A 23,899-nucleotide genomic window follows, 5' to 3' on the forward strand; every position below is an offset into this window, starting at 1 on the left:
CCACTAGCAAGCAAGCATCTAGAAATGAGAATCACGGCTTCACGACCTTTACAAGATTGACGGACCAGCTTGCGTAACTACTTAATGGATGCAGATGGCTACCTGAATCCTGTGGAGGAAAGGCATTTTGCTTTACTTGTCATGCGAAGGTTGCAAGTCCGCACCCACCCACAAAACCCTCCTTAAAACCAAATAAACCAAAGGCCATTCACTCGCTACCTGCTCGGCAATAGACAAGCTTTGGTATATTTGATTTACTTTTGACAAATCAGTGATTTATTGAACTCTTTACATGGTAAGGATATATCCTTGCGCGCTCCTGGTTCCGCTTTGGTATCCATCCCGGTGCCGAGAGGGCCGAGAGGGCCGAGACCTGGTGCCAATGCCGATGTTGTTGCAGCATGTTCATCCATCGACTCGAAATACAACCAAGCAAACCAAAGATGAGGAGCAAAGTTAATTGAAATTGCTATCAACTGTATGGGTAGGCCAATATTGAAAGTATCCACTACGAGTAGACAAGGAGAGAGAAACGGAGATGCATGGCATGGATTGTGTACTTTCCCTCCTCCCTCCTTTTCTACCACATGCTACCAAGATACGGATGTTCGGCCCTCTGGTCCTCCCGTTGGCATGAGTTGAAACAAAGACACCAGTCACCAGACACCAGAAAAAAACAAGCCCCAATCTCATCCATCATCGTCATCATCATTCGTCAATCAATCAGTCATCTCATCTCATCAAAAGACCTCTGAGCAAACCCCAGATCTTCTCGCGTCGGCGGTCGCGGCCCAGCACGACGTGCTGGCGGGGGTTGAAGAACTCAAGCCGAGCTTGCACGCCGTCGCCCTCGGCTTCCCGGCTCCAGCGCCGTCGCTGATACCGCTCAAGTCGCATGAAAGGTATGGGCGGCACCCCGCCGTTGCTGCTGTTGATGTCGTTGTTGCTGATCGGCTTCTCGGCGAGTGAGGCGCCGGGTACCAAACAACTTCTATCCCTCGTGTTCCTTTCGGCATGAAGTAGTGGTGGTGATGGCGAAGGTGTTTCTGCTGCTTTGCAATTATGCTCACTGGGGTTAGAGATGCAATCTACTCTTCCATTATTGGCATCCGACCGTACAGTTTGGGTGGCAGCGACGCCGGGCGGATCAGAAGAAGGAAGGAGAAACTGGTAAGGCCTCATCGTGTCGACGTCCTCGGTGAGCTCGGGTAGCTGCAGCACGAGGCAGCGCGCAAGACGACCACGCACCGCGGAAAGAACCCAGCGTTCGCGGACATCCCGCCAGAAGCGGTTGGCGCCGGCGAGGTCGAGGCGAATGACGACGGCACGCAGGCTCGCGAAGCGAACCAGGTTCGACAGGGCGCCGCAGAGCTCGGCCCAGTAGTGGGGGCAGGGCGGCTGCCGCCCCACGAAGTCGTTGGCACGGTGTCGGTGAAGCATTTCGTAGGATACCGCGAGTGAGAGTTGCGCCGACCGCCAGAGCCGCGTGTTGGGAGAAGGGGCAGCGACGAGCTGAGTGTGGGCTAGGGACAGCGAGGTCAGGACCAGCGTCGTCGAGTGGTAGAGCGTTGGTAAGGCTTCGTCGTACCTGGTGCGCTTGCCGTGGTAAGTCTCTTTTTCACATACACCCATCATCGACTCTGCTGACGGCATGGGCCATGGCGGCAAATAGCCGGAACCAACGCAAAGCCATGTAAAAAAAGTAGATCAGCCACACTCACATCCGCTTACATGTGAGCAGACTCGGCAGGAACAATGTGCCTGGTCTCGTGCCCTGCTCCCGACTGGCCATCATCGCCTCTTCGCACTTCCAGTGCTCGTGCCAGGTAGAAGACATCCGGCGCGCCCAAACTGGATCCTTGACAAGCGATCGAGGCCGGTGCGCTTGCTGCTGTCGCCACAGCATCTCGAACTCGTCATTCCGGCTGTCCTCCTCGCCAGCAGCCAGAATACAGGGGAAATGCGTCACGTTGCCGCCTCCATCCGAGTGCTCAAAGACATGTTGATGCGTACCCGAGACATCCCACATCGCGAGATATATCATGTCCCGGATCTCCCTGGGCAACCCACCAAAGAAAGTCGACTGGTGTTGGAGGTCGGCACTCATGGTGAAGTCGCTCCCCGGAGAGATGAAACCGGGGGGACGGGGGAACATGGCCGAATCTCGTGGTTCTGAGCAGGATTCGGCGGCACGGTCGTCCATAGACAACTTGAGGAAGAGAGAGGAGCAGAGAATTGAATTCGAGTCATGGACGACCTTTTAACGAGCTCTGCCTGTGAGACAGGCAGTCAGGAGTATGGTGAAACGCGGCAGATGGGAACCCCCGTCTATACCAATGCTGATACCGCAACTTCTCGCAGGGCTGATTGATCAAGTGTAAGCGCTGCCTGCATCTGAGTAGCATTGCCCTGCCGCGTTTATGCCGCTGAGAAGGCCCGATAGTTTCTAGGTCAGGTTGGAGGGGGAGGAGCCAGCCGTATCTAGATACAGCTGGCCATGTCATCACTGATCTGTATGCGATGCGACTGAATGCTGGACTTGTTTGCCTACTTCGGCAAGCAATCCGGGCGAAAGGTCCAGGGGGCGTAGCAGCAGACGCAACTTGTGGTAGCAATAAAGCAGGCAGCATAGCGTACCAGGCTGCTCTGCCTTCATGCTGCAGAGGGCTAGCTGCTAGCCGCGCTCCTTCGTGGGTTATGCGGAAGCGCAGCCAATCGGCACGCCGCAATGGGGGTGTTGATGATGTATCGTATGTTGGGGTGAGCATCACCCATGTCAGCCAAGTCTTCTGGTTGACACTGTGTAAATGTTGGGGTCAGTAGCCTTATTTTCAACTGGTGCCCACATGTATGCTACCAGTCCGAGGAATAGGGATTTCCTCTTCTCTTTGAGTCATCCAAATATGGAGGCACGGGACTTCTATTTTCACCTGGCATCAGACCACGGGTTGGGGATGTACCCCATACTGTCAGAGGCTATCCAGCAACTTGTGTCGGTCCCCTTCGCGGCATTCCAGGTCAACCGCTCTATTTTTCGTGGATTGAAGTTCCAATAGCGGATTAGAGAGCGTCGCTGGACTTGAAACTTACCGTTGCCCCCGTTGAGCTCCCAGTGTTGGTCGCGACTGCCTGGAAACAGCGCAGGAAGTTCTACAATGCCCCTATTCAATACTCTGACTTCTCCCAAACTGTTCAAAATCACTGCTTCGGGGATCTGTCGCCAGCATTGCCGGTCTTGGACGTCTAGTGATATTCTCAGGTCGCGAAATGTGATCCTGGCCAATGCCTCCTGGATGGCATCTAATCGTGTCGCCGGCTGGGGACCACCGGCGTGGCTGTATGAACGATACTCGACGTAAGGCAGTACTAGACTGATATCTAGCGAGCGAATGGACCCGAGGAAGGAAGACGATTTCACGACGAAGAAGTGATGAGCTGATGAAATGTCGTTAAACAGGAAAGTGTGCGACTCGAAGATAGATGCCATGATCTCGGGATACCTTTCATCGGGTTAGAGATAGCTTAGAGCAACAAGGAAGTGGGCATCTTGTGTCATACATCCGCTTGCATAACAACATCATTGGCTGGAACATTGTGCGCTCCGAATAAGAAGGCCGCGATGGTATTGACCATTCCTCGCACCTCCAGTGGCGACATCCCCATGTTGAAGCTAGCCTTCGCCGCCACAGTCGCAGCTGTGCGTGCGTCACCATCCCTGGCGACTGAGACTCATAGACCACATCCATTGCTTTCTGGATGGCGTCTTCATCGTCATCGCTGTGGTGCTTAACGCATTTGAGCCTCCTGAGCCGGCCATTGTCGAGAAATAGGTGGTACTGTCGGTCATGATCCTCCCAAATCAAGGTGTAGACTGCCACATTACGAGTAAGCAAGCGAGGCTTTTGTAGGCGATTTAGCGCCGATAGCAGGAAATCATATGAGAGTCGGAGGCAGTAGCGTGCAATGGGGAAACAACTTACTCATCCTACGAATCTCAATAGGCAGCTTTTGAAGGAAGCGGCTTCCCTCCTGCTCAGCCACCGGCGCCACATCCTTTGATGCTTGCGTTGAAGTCTCGTCAGCCTGGTGCTTGCACGCTACCTCGGTCGAGTCTAAACGGCACGAACCGTGCCGGCGCCGGCGCCTTAGACGCAGCACAGATCCGAGTCTTGTCTGGATTCGCAGCGGCATTTCGTTGCACGTCAAGCGGAACAGAGGGTTGAAGTAGGAAGCAAGCCTGGCGAGGGGATTGCAATTTGAAATACCCAAATGCCACCAGGCTATGTGCATGTGTGTATGTGTGTACGTTTGAACCGGCAAGCAAGCAAGCAAACAACCACCTCGAAAGTGGTAGCTGCAGCCAAGAAGAAGGCTTGCTTTGGGTGAGAACGGTGAGGCATTCCCTCCCTCCTTCCCTCTAAGCGAGCTGTTGGGCAATCTTGACTTTGTCGGTGCGCCATCAAGCTTTCCTTCAGCGCTTGCCCATACTCGCGATGCAATCCTTCCTCGAGCCCATCCATTCTCCAAAGTGGCTGTCGGCCATTGCTTGGTGATGGTCAATGTAACAACAATTATTGTTGTAGATTGGGCACACACAGTGCGTGCGACTTGAGCCCCCCTCGTCTTCCGTGACTCCAACGCTCCATTTCTATGTGACCCAGGCGGACGGTACCCAATCGGATATCGTCACTGCATTCTGTGTTGGTTGCACAATGCCTGCGTTCGTCCTTCGGAACAGGTTGAACAGGGAGGGTGCTGCATTGCTCTACCCAATCACCAATGTCACCGACACAGCGCTTGCACGCTTGAGATGTTTTCCCGAAATGACTGATCAATTCCGCGCCTGCAGCGGCATATGGCGACTGGAAGGGTTGAGTTCACGGCAATGTCTCGTCCACTGACCTCGTCCACTGACCCCACCCCCACCCCCCAAACGTTTTGGCTCTGTCTCGTCATTAGAAGTGCCGTTCGCTCTCTGAACCCGTTGCAAGAAAGGTCTGCAGCAGTTCGTCGAGGTAGAGGGGACAATAGTTCAGTTGCGATGCTGACACCGGAAGCCTGGTGTCCCAGGCCGGCATTGGCTGATCTGCATCCACACTGAGCACCCGTCCTAGGCGTTTGGCAGATACCTTGCTTCCACCAACTTTGGCATAGTGTCGCCAGAGGCTGGGTTTCTATCGAGAGTTGGAGGCGAAGTCAGGCCGCGAGAGCGCCCTAGTCATCCAAACGCGGTCGCTTTGGGTTGTCCCTCGACACGTGAGTATTAGTAGTGAAGGGGAGCAAGGTAATCCTTTGAGTCAGAAGGTAACGATCGTGTAACTTTCCTGGCATTTCAGAGGTGGGGTATGGCTGAGTCATTCAAGCCCTCAACGAGATCACGCAGTGCTCATATGTGCTAATAGTTCATCTATGAGTTTCACAGACAGCTCCGATCGGCTGTCACGCCCTGTATAGCGGCGGCTTAGGCGACATATGCCCATATCGCAGCGGCGGTGAGACCTGCTGTTGCAGCTCTTAAGGCAACATCCGTATGGATGGCACTCAAATACCGACTCTAGGGAGTGCCAGCGTGCCGCTCTTCAGGTTCAGTAAGATTCACTATCTACTGTCGACATCCTCAATTCTACATCTCATCAATCAGCTGTCAGATTCATTTGCCTAGGTCGTCCAGAATCTGATGCCTTGTCAAGCTTTGTTCTTTGTCGTCTCTAGCTAGTGACCATGCATATTCTGGCCCAGCCTGGAACTTTGCATACTCGGCTCATGATAAGACTTTGGATGATCGACTACACGGCCAATTAATTGGCGAGGAGCATGTTCCTGACCTTACGGAACATGACAAGCCGCATGTACTAACTTCCCCAGCGTTTCGCTTCCAAGTCGGCGTCGAGCAAAGCGGTGCTTTGCATGCAAGCCATGTTTCATTGTGGCAGGTAGTGGTGATTCACTCATCTTATCTGTATGGGATGAAAGCGATAGCCAGTACTTATCCATCGACCCGGATCATCAAATGCTGCAGATTGGAGTGAACCACTCCTCCAACGCCTCGAACACGGCATCAACATCATCACCATGCTAAAACTTTCATGACGATACCCCTCGTCTTACACAATGTCACCAATGCCAGCGTACGGTGGTGGACCCGGAAGCGGCTATAATGCGTCCCTGGACAAGGGGACTAACACACTGATAACCATCTGGATCGTTACCAGTGTCGCCATGCTCTTCACAACTGGCAGGTTGTACGTGAGAGGGTATATGCAGCGCAGGCTTCGGAGCGACGACTATCTCACCGTATTCTCCGTGGTAGGTTACTTGTTCTCACTGGGAGCTGGCAAGGTCTCACAATAGTCATACCCGCTAGCCGCCCTTCTCTATGCCAGAGCCTGTAGCTGAGGCCGACACAACAGGTCAATAGCGTTGTGGCGTGTGGCCTCGCCACCAAGGCCGTGTTTCGTGGACTTGGGAGGCACCTCGATACATTATTGCCACAGGATCAAAGTGCCGCTGCCGTCTGGACATTTGCCGCCTTCTTCCCTGGTCTGGTGTCCTTCGCGTGCCCTAAATTGGCCGTCATCGCCCTTTTGGTTCGTCTCCTGCTGCCCAGCCGACCTCATTTCTGGTTCTTGTGGTCCATGGGCGTAGCGGTGCAGCTGGCCCAATTCGGCACAATGGGGCTCTTCATCAACGACCTCGTCAATAAGTGCAAGCTCTTCGACTCTGCTCAAACACCGACGCCGAGTGGCCACTGCGTCCCCATGCATACACAAGTCAGGTATTACATCTTCGCTGGATGTGCGTTCTCATTCGTCCCCCCCCAAACCCCTTTCTGACACTTTCTTAACTTCAATCGGTTGAGGGGTGCGATCGTCGAATGTGCAAGCATCCACAACTAACGCAACGTAGCGCTCTCCGCCTTTGCCGACTTCTACCTCGCCGCATATCCCTCTATCGTTCTCTACCACCTGCATATGCCAGACAGGAAGAAGGTTGCTTTGTCTATCGCTCTTGGGTTTGGTGTTGTTTCGGGGGCAGTTGCCACGTACAAAACTACCCATATCCCCCTTCTCCTGGACCCCGATTTCACCTGTACGTAACCTGCGGACCAATCTATACTCGCTCTCTCACTCGCATCACGACCCATACCGATTAGGAAAGACTAACGAAGAGAGGGTGTCCATCAGATGCCAATGGCGAATTGCAGCTATGGACACTGTGAGCAACCACAAATTTTGACGGTACTATTCGCTAGTTGGTTTTGATATTGATAATCTCTCAATTGCTGTCCTTTAGCGTTGAAGGGGGCATCATCGTAACAGCATCGTCCATTCCCATACTGCAGCCCTTGGTAGACAAGGTCGTCGGCGCCAGATTGACGGGCCGCTCACGAGCCTTCGTGACGAAGCGCATGGCCATTTTCAGCAACCGGCGTCAGATCGCCACCGGTGTGCGGCGCCGTATAAAGGACAATCAGGTCACGACGACAACGGACTTCACCACGGTGGCAACACAACCCGAAGGGCTTACTACGGTGCACCAATTGGATTCCAGAATTGACGGTATGGCCTGCTACCACCCTTCTGAAGGCACCAATGATGGTGACGGGCACCTCCATATTACTAGAAGTGAACCGTTGTCTGGTGTTGTTGAGAACTTCTTTCCCAAAGAGTGAAGAAGAAAAAAGGCATAATGAAATCAGATGATGTCGATTATTCACTCACTTACTCACTCGCACAACATAGCGTAAGATGACCCTCCCTAGGATTTTGATTGTGCTTGCTTCATAATCAGTTTCATATCCAGTTATCATTTCTCATATTGATACGCTACAGTTTACGAACTGACCGATGATCTTCTATTCAATATAGACACAGAAAATGATGCGAAAACTCATATCAAACAAGTGGCTATTGTCGACATCATTCAAGATGACGGCGAAAATGGCGACTTCAACGACGGTGGTCCCCCAATAAGGAGCCCATCGTCCTAACTTATCAATAACGAAATACGCAGAATCGCCGCCTACTCCTCCGGGTTCATGACACACAGAGGTCTGAGACGCGAAGCATGGGATGTGTGTGTTGATGATGGAACTTCATGGTGAGCAAACTTGTGTTGGGCATGTGACGGCACATCTATTATGGTGAGATGAGTCTCAATTATCACCACCTTTCTACATAACTGACTAAGACCTGGTGATGGCTAGACTCTCACAAGCTGGCACCGCATAGCAGCTCTTATTTAGGGTTGCGCAAGGCTTTTGTAGGCCCTCTCTACCTTTTCAGACGACCACAAGGTTTTTCTTATTCCCTTTCAAGCACGATTGTGAAACAATTGTGAACAAAAAAACGGACCATGAGTTTGAGATTGAGAGGTGTGCTCAATTCACTGTATAATCGGTTAAGCAGTCTAAGCAACTAACGGCACGTCGAACTCGCGCTACGTGCTGCTGAGTCATGCTCTCAATCTGTCTGTGCCTTCCATAATATCATGCATACATGTCGAACGGCACGACTAATCCTCCAGGTGTCATAGAGTGGTGGCTTGTGGCCCGTTGGCCTTATGTCTCTCAGTCAAAGTCTTTCTCCTTTCGCTCCGGACTCTTCAGACTTTCAAGCATCCACGCTGGTGATGACGGACGTACTCCTTCGGGGCCTGCTCATCGTAACCCGGTGCGTTCTCCTCGCACTCCAGGGTGCTAGCGGTGGCGGCGTGGTTGCACTCGGATCCTAAGTCGTCGTTGAAAAGGATCTTGCTTCTGGCCCCCTCGCAAAGGCCGGCAACAAAGCGGATGTCGTAGGCCGGGCAGGCCTTGGTGCAGACGTGGCCAGGCCACTGATGCTGCTTGGGGTCTCGGGACTCGTCGAGAACGGTGCATCCACAGCCCGTGTAGCAAATGACGGGGATGCGGCAGGTAACCATCTCGTCCGCTTGTTCTCTTGTTTTGTATGGATGGGCGGGTGGTTGTTTCAGAATAAGGTATGAAGGAAACAAGAAAGGAAAGGATGTAAAGGCAGGTAAGGGTGTGTCTTGTCGCGGGTAACTTCTCGTTTCGTTGTTGTGTGTGTGCTTGTCGCCTTGAACCAAATTTATGGAATTACCGTGAGTTAGTACGCAAATGCCTGGTTTCCTGACTGACAAGAACAAAGATAAATAAGAGCTACCCGGCAGCAATCGCCAGGGGTACCCAACACAGGCCTTTTATATTCGAGGGGTGTTCTAAGGTTGAAGGGCTCCGGAGGGAGGTGAAGGACTTGATGATGCGGCGTGTGTGTTACTGGCGTCTTCGTGAACAACAAGGTCTTTGTGGGAAACGATGCGCCGGGCGTCAAGGGGAAACGGCAATGGCAGACAAAGCCGCTTGGTGAAAGACAGTCAAGACATGGACCTTGTCGGGAAGAATCAAAGAAGGGCGAGGAATAAATAGAACAAAGAGCGCAGCGCAGCGGGGACCGTGTGATTGTTCTATTAACGAAGATGCGCCAACAATGCCCTCTGCCTCTTCTCCTTTCGCGATTCAAGACGGCGCCGTGTTGCGTGTGGTTGAACGGACTTGGTATGACTTGGTATGGATCAATCACCACCCACCGGATGATGCTGTTTTGGACGGACGGCACGGACAATCAAGGAAGGTCAAGGGAGAAGGGCCAGCTGGGCCATGATGAGGCGGGAGGTGACTCTGCTGGATACTAAGATTAAGGGTTTTAACGGTGGCTTTGAAGCTTCTGGTATTTGAGCATATTGATTGCGAGGGCCGCACCGTGGGCGAAGCAGCACATGGCAGGATTGTCAGAGTGACTGTTGGATGAGGAGGTTGACTGTGAGGCCTGCTGGATGCCATTTTCTCGGTACTACATATGCGCTTCTTTCTTTGCTTGGGCAAGGCAGTCGCGAGGTCCGAGTCTCGATATCAAGTGACGCAACGGCCCTCAGGTTGAAGAAGTAGCGATTCACTTGTGACAGTGGCTTAGTGGCAGCGGCAGTGGGTGCTTCTTGCTTGCTGCTTCTGGAGGTCAATAAAGCGGGGACGGACCCAGTAGCCAGGGCTAGCCAGCTGCGGGGTATTTCAGCCTTAAGGCTTTAGTTAGTGCTGGCTTGTTGACTTGCGAACTGCCCACTGGCCAGACACTGGCCACTTCTGCCCAGGCTGGCATCCAAGCATCATGGAGCAATCCTACAATATGTACCAGCAGTCGTCGGGGAATAGAGAAGGGCAGACTGGGCAGAACAGCTATCGATGCATGCTGGACTGCTCATGATCTCCCGCCCCGCAGATCGGAGCCATTCCGACCTGCCACATCGAGCCTAGAGGCGGGGCCTGTTCCTGGCGCCTCGGGGTCCGAATGCTTGTAATGATGTGCGATACGGAACCGATAACGGCATGTGCAGGTGCTATCGGAAGCAGAAACTCGCAGACCATGGACGTGCTTCTCGTTCTTTCTTCTCTCCCACTTCATTTTCGACGCTGCCATCGGTCTTGCATTGGTGGCTAACATGGCGACGTACGAGAAGCTCCCCCTGGTGCAGCCGTCTGCCCAGAATCCACACAGCACCACCATCTCCAAGCGGCGCCGGGTCCCCCTATTGGCCATCTTGTCGCTGTCAGCTCTTGCCTTGCTATGGAGCAACAGAGTCTTTGGCATCTTTCACGAGAGGGAAAAGCCGCATGCGCTGCCTCTCGCTGCGCAATGTCCTCAGGTCGACCCGCTGCTGCCACAGCGCCAGACCGATGCGCTGACCCTGATGGAGAAGTATTTGGAGTCCTCTGCGTTCCGCCATGAGACCATCGCTCGCATGGCTGGCGCCGTCCAGATCCCGACTCAGTCCTTTGATGACATGGGCCCAATCGGGGAGGACCCGCGTTGGGACACCATGTATGAACTGGCCGCCTACTTTGAGCACAAGTTCCCCTTGGTACACAAGACGTTGAAGCTCGAAAAAGTCAACACTCATGGTCTTCTATATACCTGGCAAGGATCAGATAAGGATCTGAAGCCCACCATCCTCATGGCCCACCAGGACGTCGTTCCAGTCGCCGAGTCGACAATTGGACAATGGACTCATCCGCCTTTTAGTGGTTATTACGATGGCGAATCTGTCTGGGGTCGTGGTTCCTCCGACTGCAAGAACCTACTCGTTGCCACGCTGGAGGCTGTGGAATTGCTTGTAAAGGCCGGCTTCACTCCCCAGCGGACCTTGGTGCTGTCCTTCGGGTTCGATGAAGAAACCTTTGGGGGGAAGGGGTGCTGGCCGTCTTGCTGATGCCCTATTGGCGCGATATGGCAAGGATGGCGCTGCCATCATTGTTGACGAAGGTGCCGGTCTTGCCAATGCTTTTGGGGCCACGTTTGCGACGCCTGCAGTGGGTGAGAAGGGCATGATTGACGTTGAGGTGACTGTACGGATGCCAGGTGGTCACTCGTCGATCCCCCCACCTCATAATGGCATCGGTGTCATGTCCGAATTCATCACTTTGGTCGAAGCCAACCTGTACGAGCCTCATTTCCATTCGGAAAACCCCTTCCTCGGGTTGTTGCAATGTGGTGCAGCCCACGGCCCCGACTTCCCTCCCGAATGGAAAAAGCTACTTGGTTCCGGTACCACCATCAGTACAAAGAACAAAGAAAAGCTAGCCAAAGAGGTCGCAAAGTTCAGCGACGAGTTCAAGTACCTCTTTACGACTTCAGTGGCCGTGGACATCATCAGTGGGGGCGTAAAGTCGAATGCGTTGCCCGAACGAACTACGGCCCTCATCAACCACCGCGTCAATGTCGGCGACAGCTCATCCGACGTGCAGACCAAGATGACCAAGCTGGCTTCTTCCATTGCGAAGAAGTACAATCTTACGCTTCACGCTTTTGATGATGAAGCTGAAACCCCTTCATCCATAAGTCTAAAATCTCCCAGCACTCTAGATCCGGCGCCCGTAACCCCGACCGAGGTGGACTCCGTGACTCCGTATTCCGTCTTGTCGGGTACGACGCGGGCGCTGTATGACGAGGATATCATTATGGCGCCAGGCTTGAGCACTGGAAACACTGATACTATGTACTACTGGGACCTAACGAGACATATCTTCCGCTACCAAGGCGGATGGGATCCGAAGCAACAAGGTCTCGGTAACATTCATACCGTGGACGAGCATATCAGCGTGCTTGCTCATATCAACACCGTCAGGTGGATTAGTACCCTTGTGCGCAACATGGATGAGGCTTCTCTTCCATGAGGAACACCTACTTATTGCTTAGATAGTCCTCATATAGAGCAAACATACATCATATTAACAACCACAAGTCCCGCAGCATTGTGTGTTGTTCTGTAGTATTGACAATGACGTAGTATACAGTGATGATGATAATGATGATAGCAGTAATGATGTATTTGTACAATGGCCTCTTGACGCACTGATACCCAACTCCTTTCTACAAGTACAGGGGCAACTCTCTCATGTGTTGCGATTGATGCCCAGGCACATGTTAGTGCACTTGGTCTTGTCGCCGCCTAGCGGGACTACGCAACGAATAACCCCCGCGGCCTTATCCTCGCAGGAGCACTCGAGCGGGTCGCAAGTTTCGGTGCCGTTGGCACTCAGAACAGAGGTGATATGGACGACGCCTCCTGGCAGGGTCACGGACCCTTCCTTGGTGGCGGCGGTAGGGAATGCGACTGCGAAGCTGGACAGCAGCAGAACCGATGCCAGGGCCTCGATGGAGATAGGAGCAAACTGCATATTGTTTCTGTTGTTTGGTCGTCTTTAGGTGTAGTGCGCTTGATGTCTCGGTGGTGGTGGTTGCTGTTGTTATACACAAGATATAAGAGAAGATAATACTGTTATTGGTTGTGTAGTCGGATGCTGTAGCGAGTGAGATTTCTTGGTTTTAACGAAAGTGTGTCGTTGGCTGAAGATGGTGAGACTGATTCGAGAGGCTGGCTTTTCCAGACGGACTTCCTTCTCCTTTTATGAGGCATCTCTAGGTTGCAGTCAGATGGGCTGCAATCAATATATGACGGTTCAGGGAGGTAGTGTCAATGCAGACTTCGGGGCAGTACCCCCGGCGTTTTCCATAGACGCGAGTCAGTTTGGTCTATATTAAGAAGCACGGGGTTTCCCCAGACTACCAACTACCACTACCACTCGAAGGCACATTGCTGACTGGCTTGTTTGTTGCAGGTGGAGACGTCACGTCACGCTAGAGGCGGCTGCGGATTTCCAACCACCAAACTTCACCTTCCCGTCTGCATACACCGTCGTCAGCCAGCTCCCTTACCGCGATGCATCTTCCCGTCCTCTCAGACACGCCGCTGTGCCATCCGAATTGCTGTCTGAGCTTATCAACCCCTCTCTTGGAAACGCTCAAGTCGGAACTATATCGAAACGATGTAGACAACGCAGGAAAGCCGCCAGTACCACCAGGGCTGATACTTTCCGTGGGCTGTGGCAGCGGCCTGTTGGAGAATCTGCTGCACTCCCACCTGACACGAGGCGACCCGGATGTGGCCGAAGTACTGAGCGTCGAGGGCGCCGAGGTCGCCACGGCCGCCACGACCATCATGTCCTATCTCCCCGAAGACCGCGCCAACACGGTCCCGGGCACGTGGGCACTCTGCCGCCGGGCTGAAGACGCCACGGCGCTGCTCTTTGTGTACCCGCGGAGTGTCGACTTGGTCAAGCGCTATGTCGACGCCTTCTTCGCGCGGGACAAGGCGCGCACAATCATTTGGCTGGGGCCCCAGGCCGACTGGGACGTCTTCCGGCCGGCGCTCGAGGGACACAACGGGCCATTACCAGAGGCTCCTTTGAAGGTCCGAGAGGGGTCCAGCTGTGGCGTCGGCGAGTATGAGATGATGGCCGTTCTGCAAGCTCCAACACCAATACCCTGAAACGTGATCGTCGTATCCTTCGTTGTTGGAGAGCCTACTTTAGCTTGTGCTTCTGTGAGAGCTACATCGTCCGGCCAGACACGAGTCTGGCTCGCCTACGCCACCTCCTAGATCTGGGAGGGATCCAATGCAAGGAATCATGGCTCAACTTGGGACGTCACCACTATCGGAGGTCAGAAAGTACGCCAAACAAAAGTTATCAAAGCTCCAAAGACGATGAAATAAATCATGAGTCATCTCTCGTACCCCCCAAAGATCCTATGAAGAACAAACCAAAGCCAAAACATTGCAATATGGGTGCTGATCCCCTTTGTTCGAAACCAAGCTTCGTGTCTCACACGCCTCGCTATATTCGACGCTTTAGAGCCGTTGCGTTCATAGCAAGCTTCTAAACATGTCCCGTGAACCCTCAGCACCACCGCCCTCGAGGTTCTCGGCCTCCCATTCCGACTGAAGGTACCGCAGCACTAGCCAAGCCTGCCAGAACTCGGTCCCGTCTTCTGAGTCGCTGTCGCTCACCTTGTCGAGGTCGCAGCGGCCGAGCGACCAGTACCCGCCCGGGGTCTTCCAGCTGAACTGCAGGACCTGGACGATGAAGCGGGCGGCATGGTCCAGGGCCGACCAGCCCGCCTTCTTAGCCGCTGCAGTAGAGGCCGGAGGGTGGCGGTTGCTGCTCTTCTTGCTGCTGCGGCTTGTCGTCGTCGCCAAGCTGCCGGTGTACTTCTTGGTCCGGAAGGCATCCTTCCGTTTGCACCACGCGAGCAGGGCCTCCAGACCTATGTCCTCGACGTACTCGGCCTCCATCAGGTAATCCTGCGCATACTCCTCGAAGAAGGGCCGGATGTACGCGCTCCGCAGAGTCAAGTACACTTGGTTCCGTGAGCGGGCATCGTCCTCGTAATTGAGGTACTGACAGAGCAGCTTGAAGCTGCTGCTGCTGCTGCTGCTGTCATTGTTACTGCTACTGCCGAGTCCATCACTCGAACTGCTAGACTGTGATGTACCCGCCATGTGAAGGTCCTTGGGAGGGGCTATGTCGCAAGTTTCCGTTTGCTGGCCAGTGCAACTTGAAGTAACAATATAGATGGAGGGAGTTTTTATGGTTTTGTACCAATATTGCGGGTGTGGTTTTGCAGGAATGAGACCAGCCCCTTCCTTGGAAGTGGCGAGTTGGCGATTTGATACTACGAGCGTTGATCTGGAAAAGGGTGAAATCTGAGACAGTCCCGGACGAGATGAAAGGCTTTGTCCTTTGTTCCTGGGAGGAAAGGGATTGTCTTGTCCCACACCAGACAGAATAGGAGGGGTAGCCCAGCTACTTAGCCACCTAATATTCCGTTGGATGCGAAAACGGGCAAGGCGGTTTACAAGGCAATTGTCTTCCAATCAAAGGGGGAGCTGCAAGTACGCGACATCGCGTCAGTCGGGTCCTCTGGGGGCCAACAGCATCCCACGATTTCGCCGTTTGTGACATGGACGAGTGTAGTAGCCCATGCCACCACCCGGGAGATGCTTGGAGAAGCTTCGGTGAGCGCGAGTTCACAGTACGAATCTTCCAACAGCAAACGGAAGCACTCGGCGCCTGTCTATATCGTTGCCCATGCTCGGATCACTAATACGCCTCGGGATAGTAAGCAAGACTTGCAAGGTCGAGTGCAACGTTGCCTGCCTGGTTGAAGCAACCAACAAGACCCGTCTCTTCCCCACGCCCCTGATTGATTAATCCGAAGTGTGTATCCGTACATACATATATTAATGTGGTTCCCTTCACGATCGACGCAGGGGTCGCGGGGTCGTCGTCACTCAGCTGGGTGGGCTAGTGGCGGACAGGCGGTGCCCGTCTCAATCGAGTTAGCAATTCGCTATCGTGGACGCTCGCATCTGCTTTTCGCCAGCTTATCTAGACGTCCAGGTCCATCTCGATCTCCGGCGGCCGCTTGTACACCAACAGCGAGCGTGTGCATTATTCCTGTCGGCCTCGCACCGGGCATTTCGATGAACAGAGTTGTGATAATAAGGATTTAGACTGGCATGCCAAAGTTCTGGGCCAAGATCAAGAGCTCGGCGCGATAGAGTTCTGACTCCGACTTCCGTGCAACCACCATGTCATGTACTGGAGAGGAACAAGGAAGTCGACTAGTGTCGGGCCGGCATTTCTCACGTCGCTGCCGGATCGCCTCCCATCTCGTTAGTCTCTGATTCGCTGATTGCTCGTCTCCACGTTCCAATTTTGACGGCCGGGTTGGGTAAGTGATGCGCCGTCTATCATGTATGTTGGCAGGCAATAGCGAAGCACATAGTGGTAATTTTGTAACATGGAACCCCCCTTCTCCTCTTCGTCAATGCTGTGTACAGGTATGTGTGTATTTGCTTTTCCCCCAATCGCAATATCTTCAAAACGCCTACAAGTACGGCTCGTCAACAACCGCCCGGAGCCATAGAAACGAAATAGTCTCTGGGAATAGCTCCTACCAACAACCATGGCTGGTGTGGAATTTCTAGCCTCGGGGCCATGGCAGGCTTGGCCTCTCATCCAGGCCTGCATCAAAATGGCCTTCCTCCTGCTGGGCTTCAAGATGGGCATGTTCTTCTTCGAAGGCTACCAGATTCGCATGAAGTTCAGGAAGATGAAGGAGCAAGGCATAGTAAGTAACACAGCACCAAAGGCCTCGAACCAGTCTATCTCTTGAAGTGCGGCATGCTAAGAAGAGGCCCCTTGATAGCCTATCGCGGAACCTCACTCACTCGTCTGGGGCCATCTCAAGATGATGGGGGCCATCCGGACCCGGTTCCCCAAGGACGCCCACAGCCACTACGCCCAGATCTTCATGGTTCAACACTGGCGCGAGTTCTTCCCGGGCGCCGCGGAGCGCCCGCCCGTCCTGTATCTTGACATGTGGCCCTTCTTCGAGCCCGTCGCCTTCCTCGTCGACCCGGGCATGTGCCAAGACATCGTGCAAGACCGCCTGCAGCCCCGCCACCCACAGATGAAGCACCTGGTCCGCTACATCTCGGGCGACGGCAACCTGGCGGCCTGGGACCGGCCCGTCCACACCCTCTGGCGGTCCCGCCTGAACCCCGGCTTCTCGGCCCAGAACCTCCAGTCACACCTGCCCGCCCTCATCGAGGAGGTCGAGACCTTCGTTGACCTCCTGAAGGCCAAGGCGCCCGCCGACGGGTCCTGGGGCAACGTCTTCCAGCTCCTGGAGCGGTCGACCAACATGACGTTTGACATCATTTGCAGGGTCACCATGTAAGCTTTCACCCACAAACATTGCCTAGGAGGGGCTTGCAAGAGAGAGTGAGATTGACACGAAGGGTGGACTGCCAGGAACCTGAGCACCAACGAGCAAAGGGAGGGCCCGACGGAGTTACAGAGCAGCATGCGCACGCTCGTGCGCAACCACGTCATTTTCAAGAACCTTGGGACTCTACGTCTACGCCTGAACCCCCTGTGGCAGCTGCAGGCGTGGCGGTGCAACCGTACGCTCCGGCGAATCCTGATGCCGCGGATCCAGGAGCAGATTGGGGCAGGGGCGCGCGAGCCGCAGGCCAAGACGCAGAAGACGGTGGTCCAGCTGGCGACCAAGGAGCTCAGCAACGAGGCCGCGACCAACAAGGATTTCGACCGGAAGCAGTACGGTGAGGACGTGCTCAACATCATGAAACAGTTCCTCTTCGCCGGCCACGACACCACCGCCACCACCATCACCTGGGCCTTCTACTACCTGTCCCGGGACCCCGCGGCCCTCGAGCGGCTGCGCGCCGAGCACACGTCCGTGTTCGGGCCGCACCCGTCCGCGGCCGCCGCGGCCCTAGCCGCATCCCCCGCGCTGTTAAACAAGCTCCCCTACACCAACGCCGTCATCAAGGAAGTCCTGCGCCTCACCCCCGTGGCCGCGAGCGTCCGCCGCGGCAACCCCGCCTACTTCTTGACCTCCGCCGCCGAAAAGAACTCCTCGTCCCCGATGTTCTACCCGACGGATGGCTTCGCCATCGTCACGGGCGCGGCCGCCATGCACTACGACCCGGCGCTGTTTGGCCCGCGCGCCAACGAGTTCCTGCCGGAGCGGTTCCTCGTCCCCGAGGGCCACGAGCTGTACCCCGTCAAGTACGCGTGGCGGCCATTCGAGCACGGACCTATGGGCTGCATCGGGCAAGAACTGGCACTCATGGAGATGCGCCTGACGCTGCTGCTCACGATGCGCGAGCTGGACGTGGAGAGTGCCTGGGACGAGTGGGATATGCTGCAGTAAGTTCTTTCTTTTGTCGTCTCAGCTTCTTCCATTCCCCTATTCGTCCACCGCCCCCCCTACCTACTTGGAAAGATAAAATGTACTGTGCTGATAGAAGTTCGCAAACAGGGGTAGAGTTGCAGGCAATGAGAGGCCGCCAACCATCAATGGCGATCGCGCATATCGCACCACGAATGGTCTGTCATATCCCACCGACGAGCTTCCGGTCCGCGTCAGGCTGCGAAAGCCGTAGGTGCGAGGGAGTAAAGGAAGGGTGTCCTGAAATGTCCGGGCCAACCAACTATCGGATGAGTCGGCACAGCACATGAGTCTCGATGTAGGCCACACAACACATGCATGTTGGATCTTGGAGACACCGACACACTACCATTAGCATGAGGAAAGAAACAGTAAAACTTCAAGATCATTTCAATCATAATCGCCGTTGCTATGTGACCAAAGATTATCCAATTCCATAAAATGCTTCATGGTGCCAGTAAAGATAGAGCCAAACGCCCAGAGCCCATCCATGTGATGCACCATATGTAGTAGAAGATTAGGAAATAAAAAGGAGGCGAAGATATGGCACGTAAGCCAGACCTTTAAGTAGAAAAGAACGATCAAGGCATCCTAATCGCGATGATTTGTAAGAGCTTCAGGCTTGAAGTACTCCTGGACACGTTTCGTCACACTCGGCTTCCTCTTGACCTTCAAATCGGTCGAGGGCGGCGCGAGCATATTATCAGAGTTTGGCGGCTGCTGCTGCTGTTGCTTGCCTGTTCGATCCGTCTGCGAGCGGTAGCTGATCATGCTAGCGCGCTTCCGATGGCTATTACTAGCGCGCTTGTTATAGCTGTTACTACGCTCCCTGCCCGACTGTTGCGGTTTCGTCGTAGTGTTCCAATCGACACCTCCAAGAAGAGCCTGCAAGTCGAGGTCCGGGACGTTGTGGTCGACAGCGGGCAGCGGTGGTAGCGTGCGCCAGACGTTCTGACGGTACTGGCGGTCCTCCTCGGCGGCCTTGCTCAGGAACCGCTGGAAGTCCGTCTCTTCCTCGATGACGGCGTCGTGCGGGTCGGGCACAAGACGGTACGAGTGGCGCTTGCTCTGGCGTGGGCGTTGCTGGCCAGACAGGTCGGCGTTGCTTGTCGGCTGCAGGGGCGTCTCATCGCAGCCGACGACGGCTGCGTTGGCCGGGGCTGCCGCCACATAGTCGGCCTCGGCGTTGTAGCTTGCGAAGGAGAATCGGTTCGTTCGCGAATCTGTGTTAGACATGGCCCAAGACCGCCGCTTCACGTCATTGCTCGTTTGCGGCTGCAGCAGTTGCAGTTGCTGCTGTAGGTACTTGAGGTCGTTGTCGTCAAGGCCTTCGTGGTGAACTGAATTCGTGCGTGGGCAGTCAAGATTTGGCACAACGGGCGCATGCGACGACGACGAAGGCTGTCGCCGAGGTTCATCGAGAGATGGAAACCCAGTTACCGCATCGGGTTTCGGGACAGCCGTACGCGTGAAGTCTACAGCCGCATGTTTCGGCACATAGACTACCGCGGGCTTGTTGGTGGTCTCTGGCGCATCAGGTTGCTTGGACTGCTGTTCTGGGCCTCGAAAGCGATCTCGGATCGACTTTCTCAGCCGTAGGGTTGGCTTTCGCTCGGCGGTTGTCGTCCTTTGGTCGCCATCTTCGCCGTGGACTGCAACATCGTGCCTTGATTCCTTGGCCGCCGGCAGCGGGGGTGCAGCACGACGCTCTTCGGGTTTGAGTGTTCTTTTGCTTTGCGCCCGCCGCAGTAAACGAGTGAAGAGATTCGGCTGCTGATCGGCATGGGTAGCGTTGGAAGATGCTAACGCTGACGCTGACGCTGACGTTGACGGCGCAGTGTAAGCACCAGATGGTCGGGTTGATTGGTCGGGGTTGCATTCCTTTGGTTGCCGAGCCCTAAGGTTGTTTGAACTTCTGAAGGCCCGCATTGCAGCTGGAGTTGTTGGAGACCCCTGGAAGCCCTGGGCGCCCTGGGCCTGACAGGGCTGATCAGAGCCAGAATTGGAATTAGAACGCAGATCGGCGGCCCCCCCACTGTCGGCCTAACTGCTGCTTCTTCTTCCTCGCGTGGTGGCAGTTGTCGTAGACGTCGACGGGGCGATACTGCCGCTTCAACAAACGATGGAGGATGCCTTGACCGCCGACGTGGTTTGGGGGGCGCGGAGGGAAGGTGTAGTATTGTTCGAAATCAATCAGGCCATCCCTCCCGTCCTCCTCCTCCTCCCAGTGGTGGTAAGAATATGCCGCCATGCTGAGTTGGGGAACAAGCCTATGGGGTTAGGTCGGTCCCTTGCCCAATCCAGTCGGCTCAAACCGGATTCTGTGCAAGTGTGTAGCTGCAAAGAGAGTAAGCAATCGATTTGGAGGATGCGATCCCGCCGCCGCTGCCGCTGCCGCTGCCCGTCGTCATGCGAGGGCTGTCGGTATGTTTGTTTAAGACTGGCATGCGCATGCAAACACTGTGCAAAGAGACAGGAACAAGAACGAGTCACCATGTACAGTAGTAATCAGCAATTATATTTCCTCTCTGCTATTCCGACAATAATAGAGGCGCCGTCGAGAAGGGAAGACTTGAGGAAACATAGGAAATAAAACAGAGAGCCATCGATTACACATTGGCTTGCACTAAGGCTAACGCCGACAAAAGTCTCGTTCAGCGAGTCACGGCTGCCCGAGCGTGAGTCGTAGTGGGAGGTGCGTGAATGACGCCCGCCGATTCCCCCTCACCGGCGTGTCATGCGTATTCGAGATTGGATCAGCCAGCGAGGGGGATCGAGAGGACGAGGTTGAGATGGAAATTCCAAAGCTGGCAGTGGCTGGCAGTGGCTGGCAGTAGCCTGTGCCTAATACTAACGTAAATCTCGTCGTTGGGCGCCAACGGGCCCCCTCAAACACTAGCATCAACGTTAACCAGTTGCTGGTTTTGCTCCTCGCTACAACTTCTACTGCTACACGTACTGTGGTTATTATTAAGGGCGCTTTAGCCTTTCGGTAATATGCGCACAGGGTATTGCTCATCGTGAGTGTTTCCGCGGTCCTGTTGGCCACCTCCAGCGACGGTGAAATGCATTCCTCGTAGCAGCCGGCCCCTGCCGCAGAACGCTCGAGTTGTCTTACGCAGCCGGGGTCCGTCATGTTAGGATGCATGATGGGATCGGTTCGTTCGCCTTTCGTCAGGCGTTGGCAAGAGAATGTCGGGGAAAATGCAAAATATAAGCAGATACATGACGATTGGTGTCTTGAGTTATAGGACCGTGAAATTCAATTGTGCTTGGGTATAATTATTATGATGATCATATACGGCGGTGCTAACATAAATAATAGTGTACGCGTCTATTTCCATACATCCATTTGAATCGATCCTCGTTCACATCGTGTCGATGGTTTTGGGGGTTTAGATACACTTCCAACTGTCCATGTCCTTGATATCGCCCGTCCCCTTGTAGACGTTGCGGCCGGGGAACCTGCAGTGCGCCCTCTTGTAGTCGACGCCGAGGGACGCCGTCTGGTTGACGAAGGCGGTTCCGACGATGCGCTCGGGGGCCTTGCCCTCCTCGACCCAGCGGACCATGGCCATGAGGATGTTTTCCTCGGGGTCCAGGCTGGCGGAGCTTCCGGTGCCCTGGCCGATGGCGGTGGCGCCGGGGCCGCCCTGGCAGTGGCTCATGCCGCTGATGCGGAAGAAGCGGTAGAAGTCGTCGAGCTCGGCGGCGGGCTTGCCCATGGTGCGCGACACGTGGTCGTAGTAGCGGTTCGAGTTGGCCGACGAGATGATGGAGTCCTCCTGGCCGTGGTAGTGCAGGATCTTGGACCCGTGGCCCGCGAACTTGGACAGGTCGCCGGACCACGTATTGATGGAGCCCGCATCCAGCTTCCAGGCGTCGGCCATCATTTGGGGAGTGATGACCGACGTGTCCAGGCTGGGGTCGTTGTAGACGGCGTACTTGAACCAGTGGTCCGTGTAGAGGAACTGCTCGTTGGCCTGCCCGTAGATGCCGAAAATCATGCCGAGGATCCCGGCGCCGGGCTGCATGCGCGGGTACACGAGGTCCCCGTTGACGCCGTGCAGGTCCGAGTAGATCTTGCGGACCGTCTCGGCCTGCTTGCCGGTGATGCACTCCGAGGACGGGCTGTTGGTCGCGGGCGAGCAGATGAGGGCCTCGGGGCGGAAGTTGCACAGCGAGGGCTCCTCGATGATGCCGTCCTTGGCGCCGTCGAGCTCGTCGCACTGGCGCAGCAGCTCGGCGTCGAGTGCGGCCAGCGCCTGGGTCGGGAACCCGTCGGCGCCCGCCTGCTTGATGATGGAGAAGAAGGTGCCGGACCACGAGGTCAGGTTGTTGAAGGCGAAAGCAGGGGCGCCCGCCACGACGCCGTCGAAGTTGTCGGGGAAGTCCTGGGCCATCTTCCAGCCCTGGCGGCCGCCGGTGGAGCAGCCGAAGTAGTACGACTTGTCGTGCTTCTTGCCGTAGAACTCGGCGGCAACCTGTTTGCCGACGTCGACGGACGTGTCGAGGGCGCGCCAGGCGAAGTCCTTGACGACCTCGATATTGTTAAGCATGGTGGTGCCGTTCTGGCCGCTGTGGCCGTTGTCGGAGCCCGTGGCGGCGAAGCCCAGGTTGGACGTATAGGCCATGGAGGCGAAGTCGATGCAGCCGTTGAGGCCGCCGTTGCCCGTGGCCACAAAGCGGCCGGTCCAGTTCTTGGGGAGCCATGCCTCCATCTTGGTACTGGAGCGGTCCGACGTGGCCAGGGTCAGGCCCACGCGGCAGATGTCGGCGGGCGCGACGGTGAACGGGGCGCCGCACGAGGGGTCGAGCCCCGGCAGGCTGATGTTGGTGCCGGCCGTCACGAACTCGGAGAGGGTGACGGTGGCGTTGGCCACGCTTAATCGCTTGCCGAGGCCGGCGCACGTCTCCGCAAACTCGGCCTGGGCCCCAGGCAGAACGCCCGTCAGCACAGCGGCTGCTGATACTAGTAGAGAACCGGTTCTTGTCATGGTTGCGGTGGCCGGGAGCTAAAGCGAGAGAGGCTTGGGAAGAGGTGCAGGAGGGGGCGCAAGATTCATCCCGGCGACTGGGGCCGTCTCCCTCTTTTATGTTCAGCTGACAGTGATGGCCATCCTGGCGTTGCTGCATCTACAAGACACCGACTACTCCCCGCGGCCTCGTGGCGGCCCCCTCTTCTCTCCTGCCGAATCGGGGAGGCAAGTCCACTCGGCAATTGGTATTGTTGTTGTTGTGGGTTCAACCAATCTCGGTCTTTACTACTCCATGCGAGCGATGGCGGTGTTGCACCCTCGAAACACCTCCCAGCCTCCTTGCCTCCAGACACTCCAGTCTAGAGCCCAAAGATGATGGTGTGGTCCGGGAGGGTGTGGAGTCCACCCAGTTCGCGCCCCCGCAGTTGCATTCCGATTCCGATTCCCCTGCCAGCACGCACGCTGGGTAGACAGGCCGACAGGGGTTCCGATTCCAGATGGCTAGCGGATGAGGCGGGTATGCCAAGGCTCGCAGGCTGGTCGGTCCCTGTTGTGGATAGCAATTGCATCGTTTGTCCATGCGACGGTTGCAGTCGTCCAGCATTCTACGTTCCTCATTCCACAATAGGGCAACTCGTTGTCCAGATCGTTCCATTCCAGAGCCATTCATTTCGGCCTCAATACGGCACAAGACAGCACATGAAGGGCAGGTAGCAGCAGCAGCAGCAGCAGCATGGGTAGTCGGGCTCAAGGGCAAGGGCAACG

At 55.3% G+C, this 23,899-nt stretch overlaps 12 protein-coding genes across 12 annotated transcripts; 4 read left to right on the forward strand and 8 right to left on the reverse strand.

Annotated features, from left to right (window-relative positions):
* Positions 1-732: 732 nt before the first annotated feature.
* On the reverse strand, positions 733-2,155 carry PG998_003736 (uncharacterized protein; the record flags this gene model as incomplete). The annotated part of the gene is made up of 2 exons (XM_066870554.1): positions 733-1,588; positions 1,722-2,155. 2 exons carry the CDS (start codon positions 2,153-2,155, stop codon positions 733-735), a joined length of 1,290 nt encoding a protein of 429 aa, XP_066734304.1.
* A 771-nt stretch (positions 2,156-2,926) lies between these two features.
* On the reverse strand, positions 2,927-4,191 carry PG998_003737 (uncharacterized protein; the record flags this gene model as incomplete). Its single annotated transcript, XM_066870555.1, has 3 exons — positions 2,927-3,500; positions 3,559-3,871; positions 3,981-4,191. 3 exons carry the CDS (start codon positions 4,189-4,191, stop codon positions 2,927-2,929), a joined length of 1,098 nt encoding a protein of 365 aa, XP_066734305.1.
* A 1,920-nt stretch (positions 4,192-6,111) lies between these two features.
* Positions 6,112-7,672, forward strand: PG998_003738 (uncharacterized protein; the record flags this gene model as incomplete). The annotated part of the gene is made up of 4 exons (XM_066870556.1): positions 6,112-6,350; positions 6,419-6,795; positions 6,907-7,089; positions 7,353-7,672. 4 exons carry the CDS (start codon positions 6,112-6,114, stop codon positions 7,670-7,672), a joined length of 1,119 nt encoding a protein of 372 aa, XP_066734306.1.
* Positions 7,673-8,604: 932 nt separating this feature from the next.
* On the reverse strand, positions 8,605-8,922 carry PG998_003739 (uncharacterized protein; the record flags this gene model as incomplete). Its single annotated transcript, XM_066870557.1, has 1 exon — positions 8,605-8,922. One exon carries the CDS (start codon positions 8,920-8,922, stop codon positions 8,605-8,607), a length of 318 nt encoding a protein of 105 aa, XP_066734307.1.
* A 1,572-nt stretch (positions 8,923-10,494) lies between these two features.
* On the forward strand, positions 10,495-12,226 carry PG998_003740 (uncharacterized protein; the record flags this gene model as incomplete). The annotated part of the gene is made up of 2 exons (XM_066870558.1): positions 10,495-11,213; positions 11,242-12,226. The coding sequence occupies 2 exons, from the start codon at positions 10,495-10,497 to the stop codon at positions 12,224-12,226; spliced, it is 1,704 nt and encodes a 567-aa protein (XP_066734308.1).
* A 219-nt stretch (positions 12,227-12,445) lies between these two features.
* On the reverse strand, positions 12,446-12,730 carry PG998_003741 (uncharacterized protein; the record flags this gene model as incomplete). The annotated part of the gene is made up of 1 exon (XM_066870559.1): positions 12,446-12,730. The coding sequence occupies one exon, from the start codon at positions 12,728-12,730 to the stop codon at positions 12,446-12,448; it is 285 nt and encodes a 94-aa protein (XP_066734309.1).
* A 542-nt stretch (positions 12,731-13,272) lies between these two features.
* On the forward strand, positions 13,273-13,881 carry PG998_003742 (uncharacterized protein; the record flags this gene model as incomplete). The annotated part of the gene is made up of 1 exon (XM_066870560.1): positions 13,273-13,881. One exon carries the CDS (start codon positions 13,273-13,275, stop codon positions 13,879-13,881), a length of 609 nt encoding a protein of 202 aa, XP_066734310.1.
* Positions 13,882-14,256: 375 nt separating this feature from the next.
* Positions 14,257-14,892, reverse strand: PG998_003743 (uncharacterized protein; the record flags this gene model as incomplete). Its single annotated transcript, XM_066870561.1, has 1 exon — positions 14,257-14,892. One exon carries the CDS (start codon positions 14,890-14,892, stop codon positions 14,257-14,259), a length of 636 nt encoding a protein of 211 aa, XP_066734311.1.
* A 1,538-nt stretch (positions 14,893-16,430) lies between these two features.
* PG998_003744 (cytochrome P450 4V3) lies at positions 16,431-18,369 on the forward strand (the record flags this gene model as incomplete). Its single annotated transcript, XM_066870562.1, has 4 exons — positions 16,431-16,526; positions 16,605-17,134; positions 17,213-18,133; positions 18,246-18,369. The coding sequence occupies 4 exons, from the start codon at positions 16,431-16,433 to the stop codon at positions 18,367-18,369; spliced, it is 1,671 nt and encodes a 556-aa protein (XP_066734312.1).
* Positions 18,370-18,746: 377 nt separating this feature from the next.
* Positions 18,747-20,084, reverse strand: PG998_003745 (uncharacterized protein; the record flags this gene model as incomplete). The annotated part of the gene is made up of 1 exon (XM_066870563.1): positions 18,747-20,084. One exon carries the CDS (start codon positions 20,082-20,084, stop codon positions 18,747-18,749), a length of 1,338 nt encoding a protein of 445 aa, XP_066734313.1.
* A 79-nt stretch (positions 20,085-20,163) lies between these two features.
* On the reverse strand, positions 20,164-20,406 carry PG998_003746 (uncharacterized protein; the record flags this gene model as incomplete). Its single annotated transcript, XM_066870564.1, has 1 exon — positions 20,164-20,406. The coding sequence occupies one exon, from the start codon at positions 20,404-20,406 to the stop codon at positions 20,164-20,166; it is 243 nt and encodes an 80-aa protein (XP_066734314.1).
* A 1,144-nt stretch (positions 20,407-21,550) lies between these two features.
* On the reverse strand, positions 21,551-23,152 carry PG998_003747 (uncharacterized protein; the record flags this gene model as incomplete). Its single annotated transcript, XM_066870565.1, has 1 exon — positions 21,551-23,152. The coding sequence occupies one exon, from the start codon at positions 23,150-23,152 to the stop codon at positions 21,551-21,553; it is 1,602 nt and encodes a 533-aa protein (XP_066734315.1).
* Between the last annotated feature and the right edge of the window lie 747 nt (positions 23,153-23,899).

Source organism: Apiospora kogelbergensis, assembly GCF_038363985.1.
Source record: "Apiospora kogelbergensis strain CBS 113332 chromosome Unknown utg000002l_segment0_segment0, whole genome shotgun sequence".
Lineage (NCBI taxonomy): Eukaryota > Fungi > Ascomycota > Sordariomycetes > Amphisphaeriales > Apiosporaceae > Apiospora > Apiospora kogelbergensis.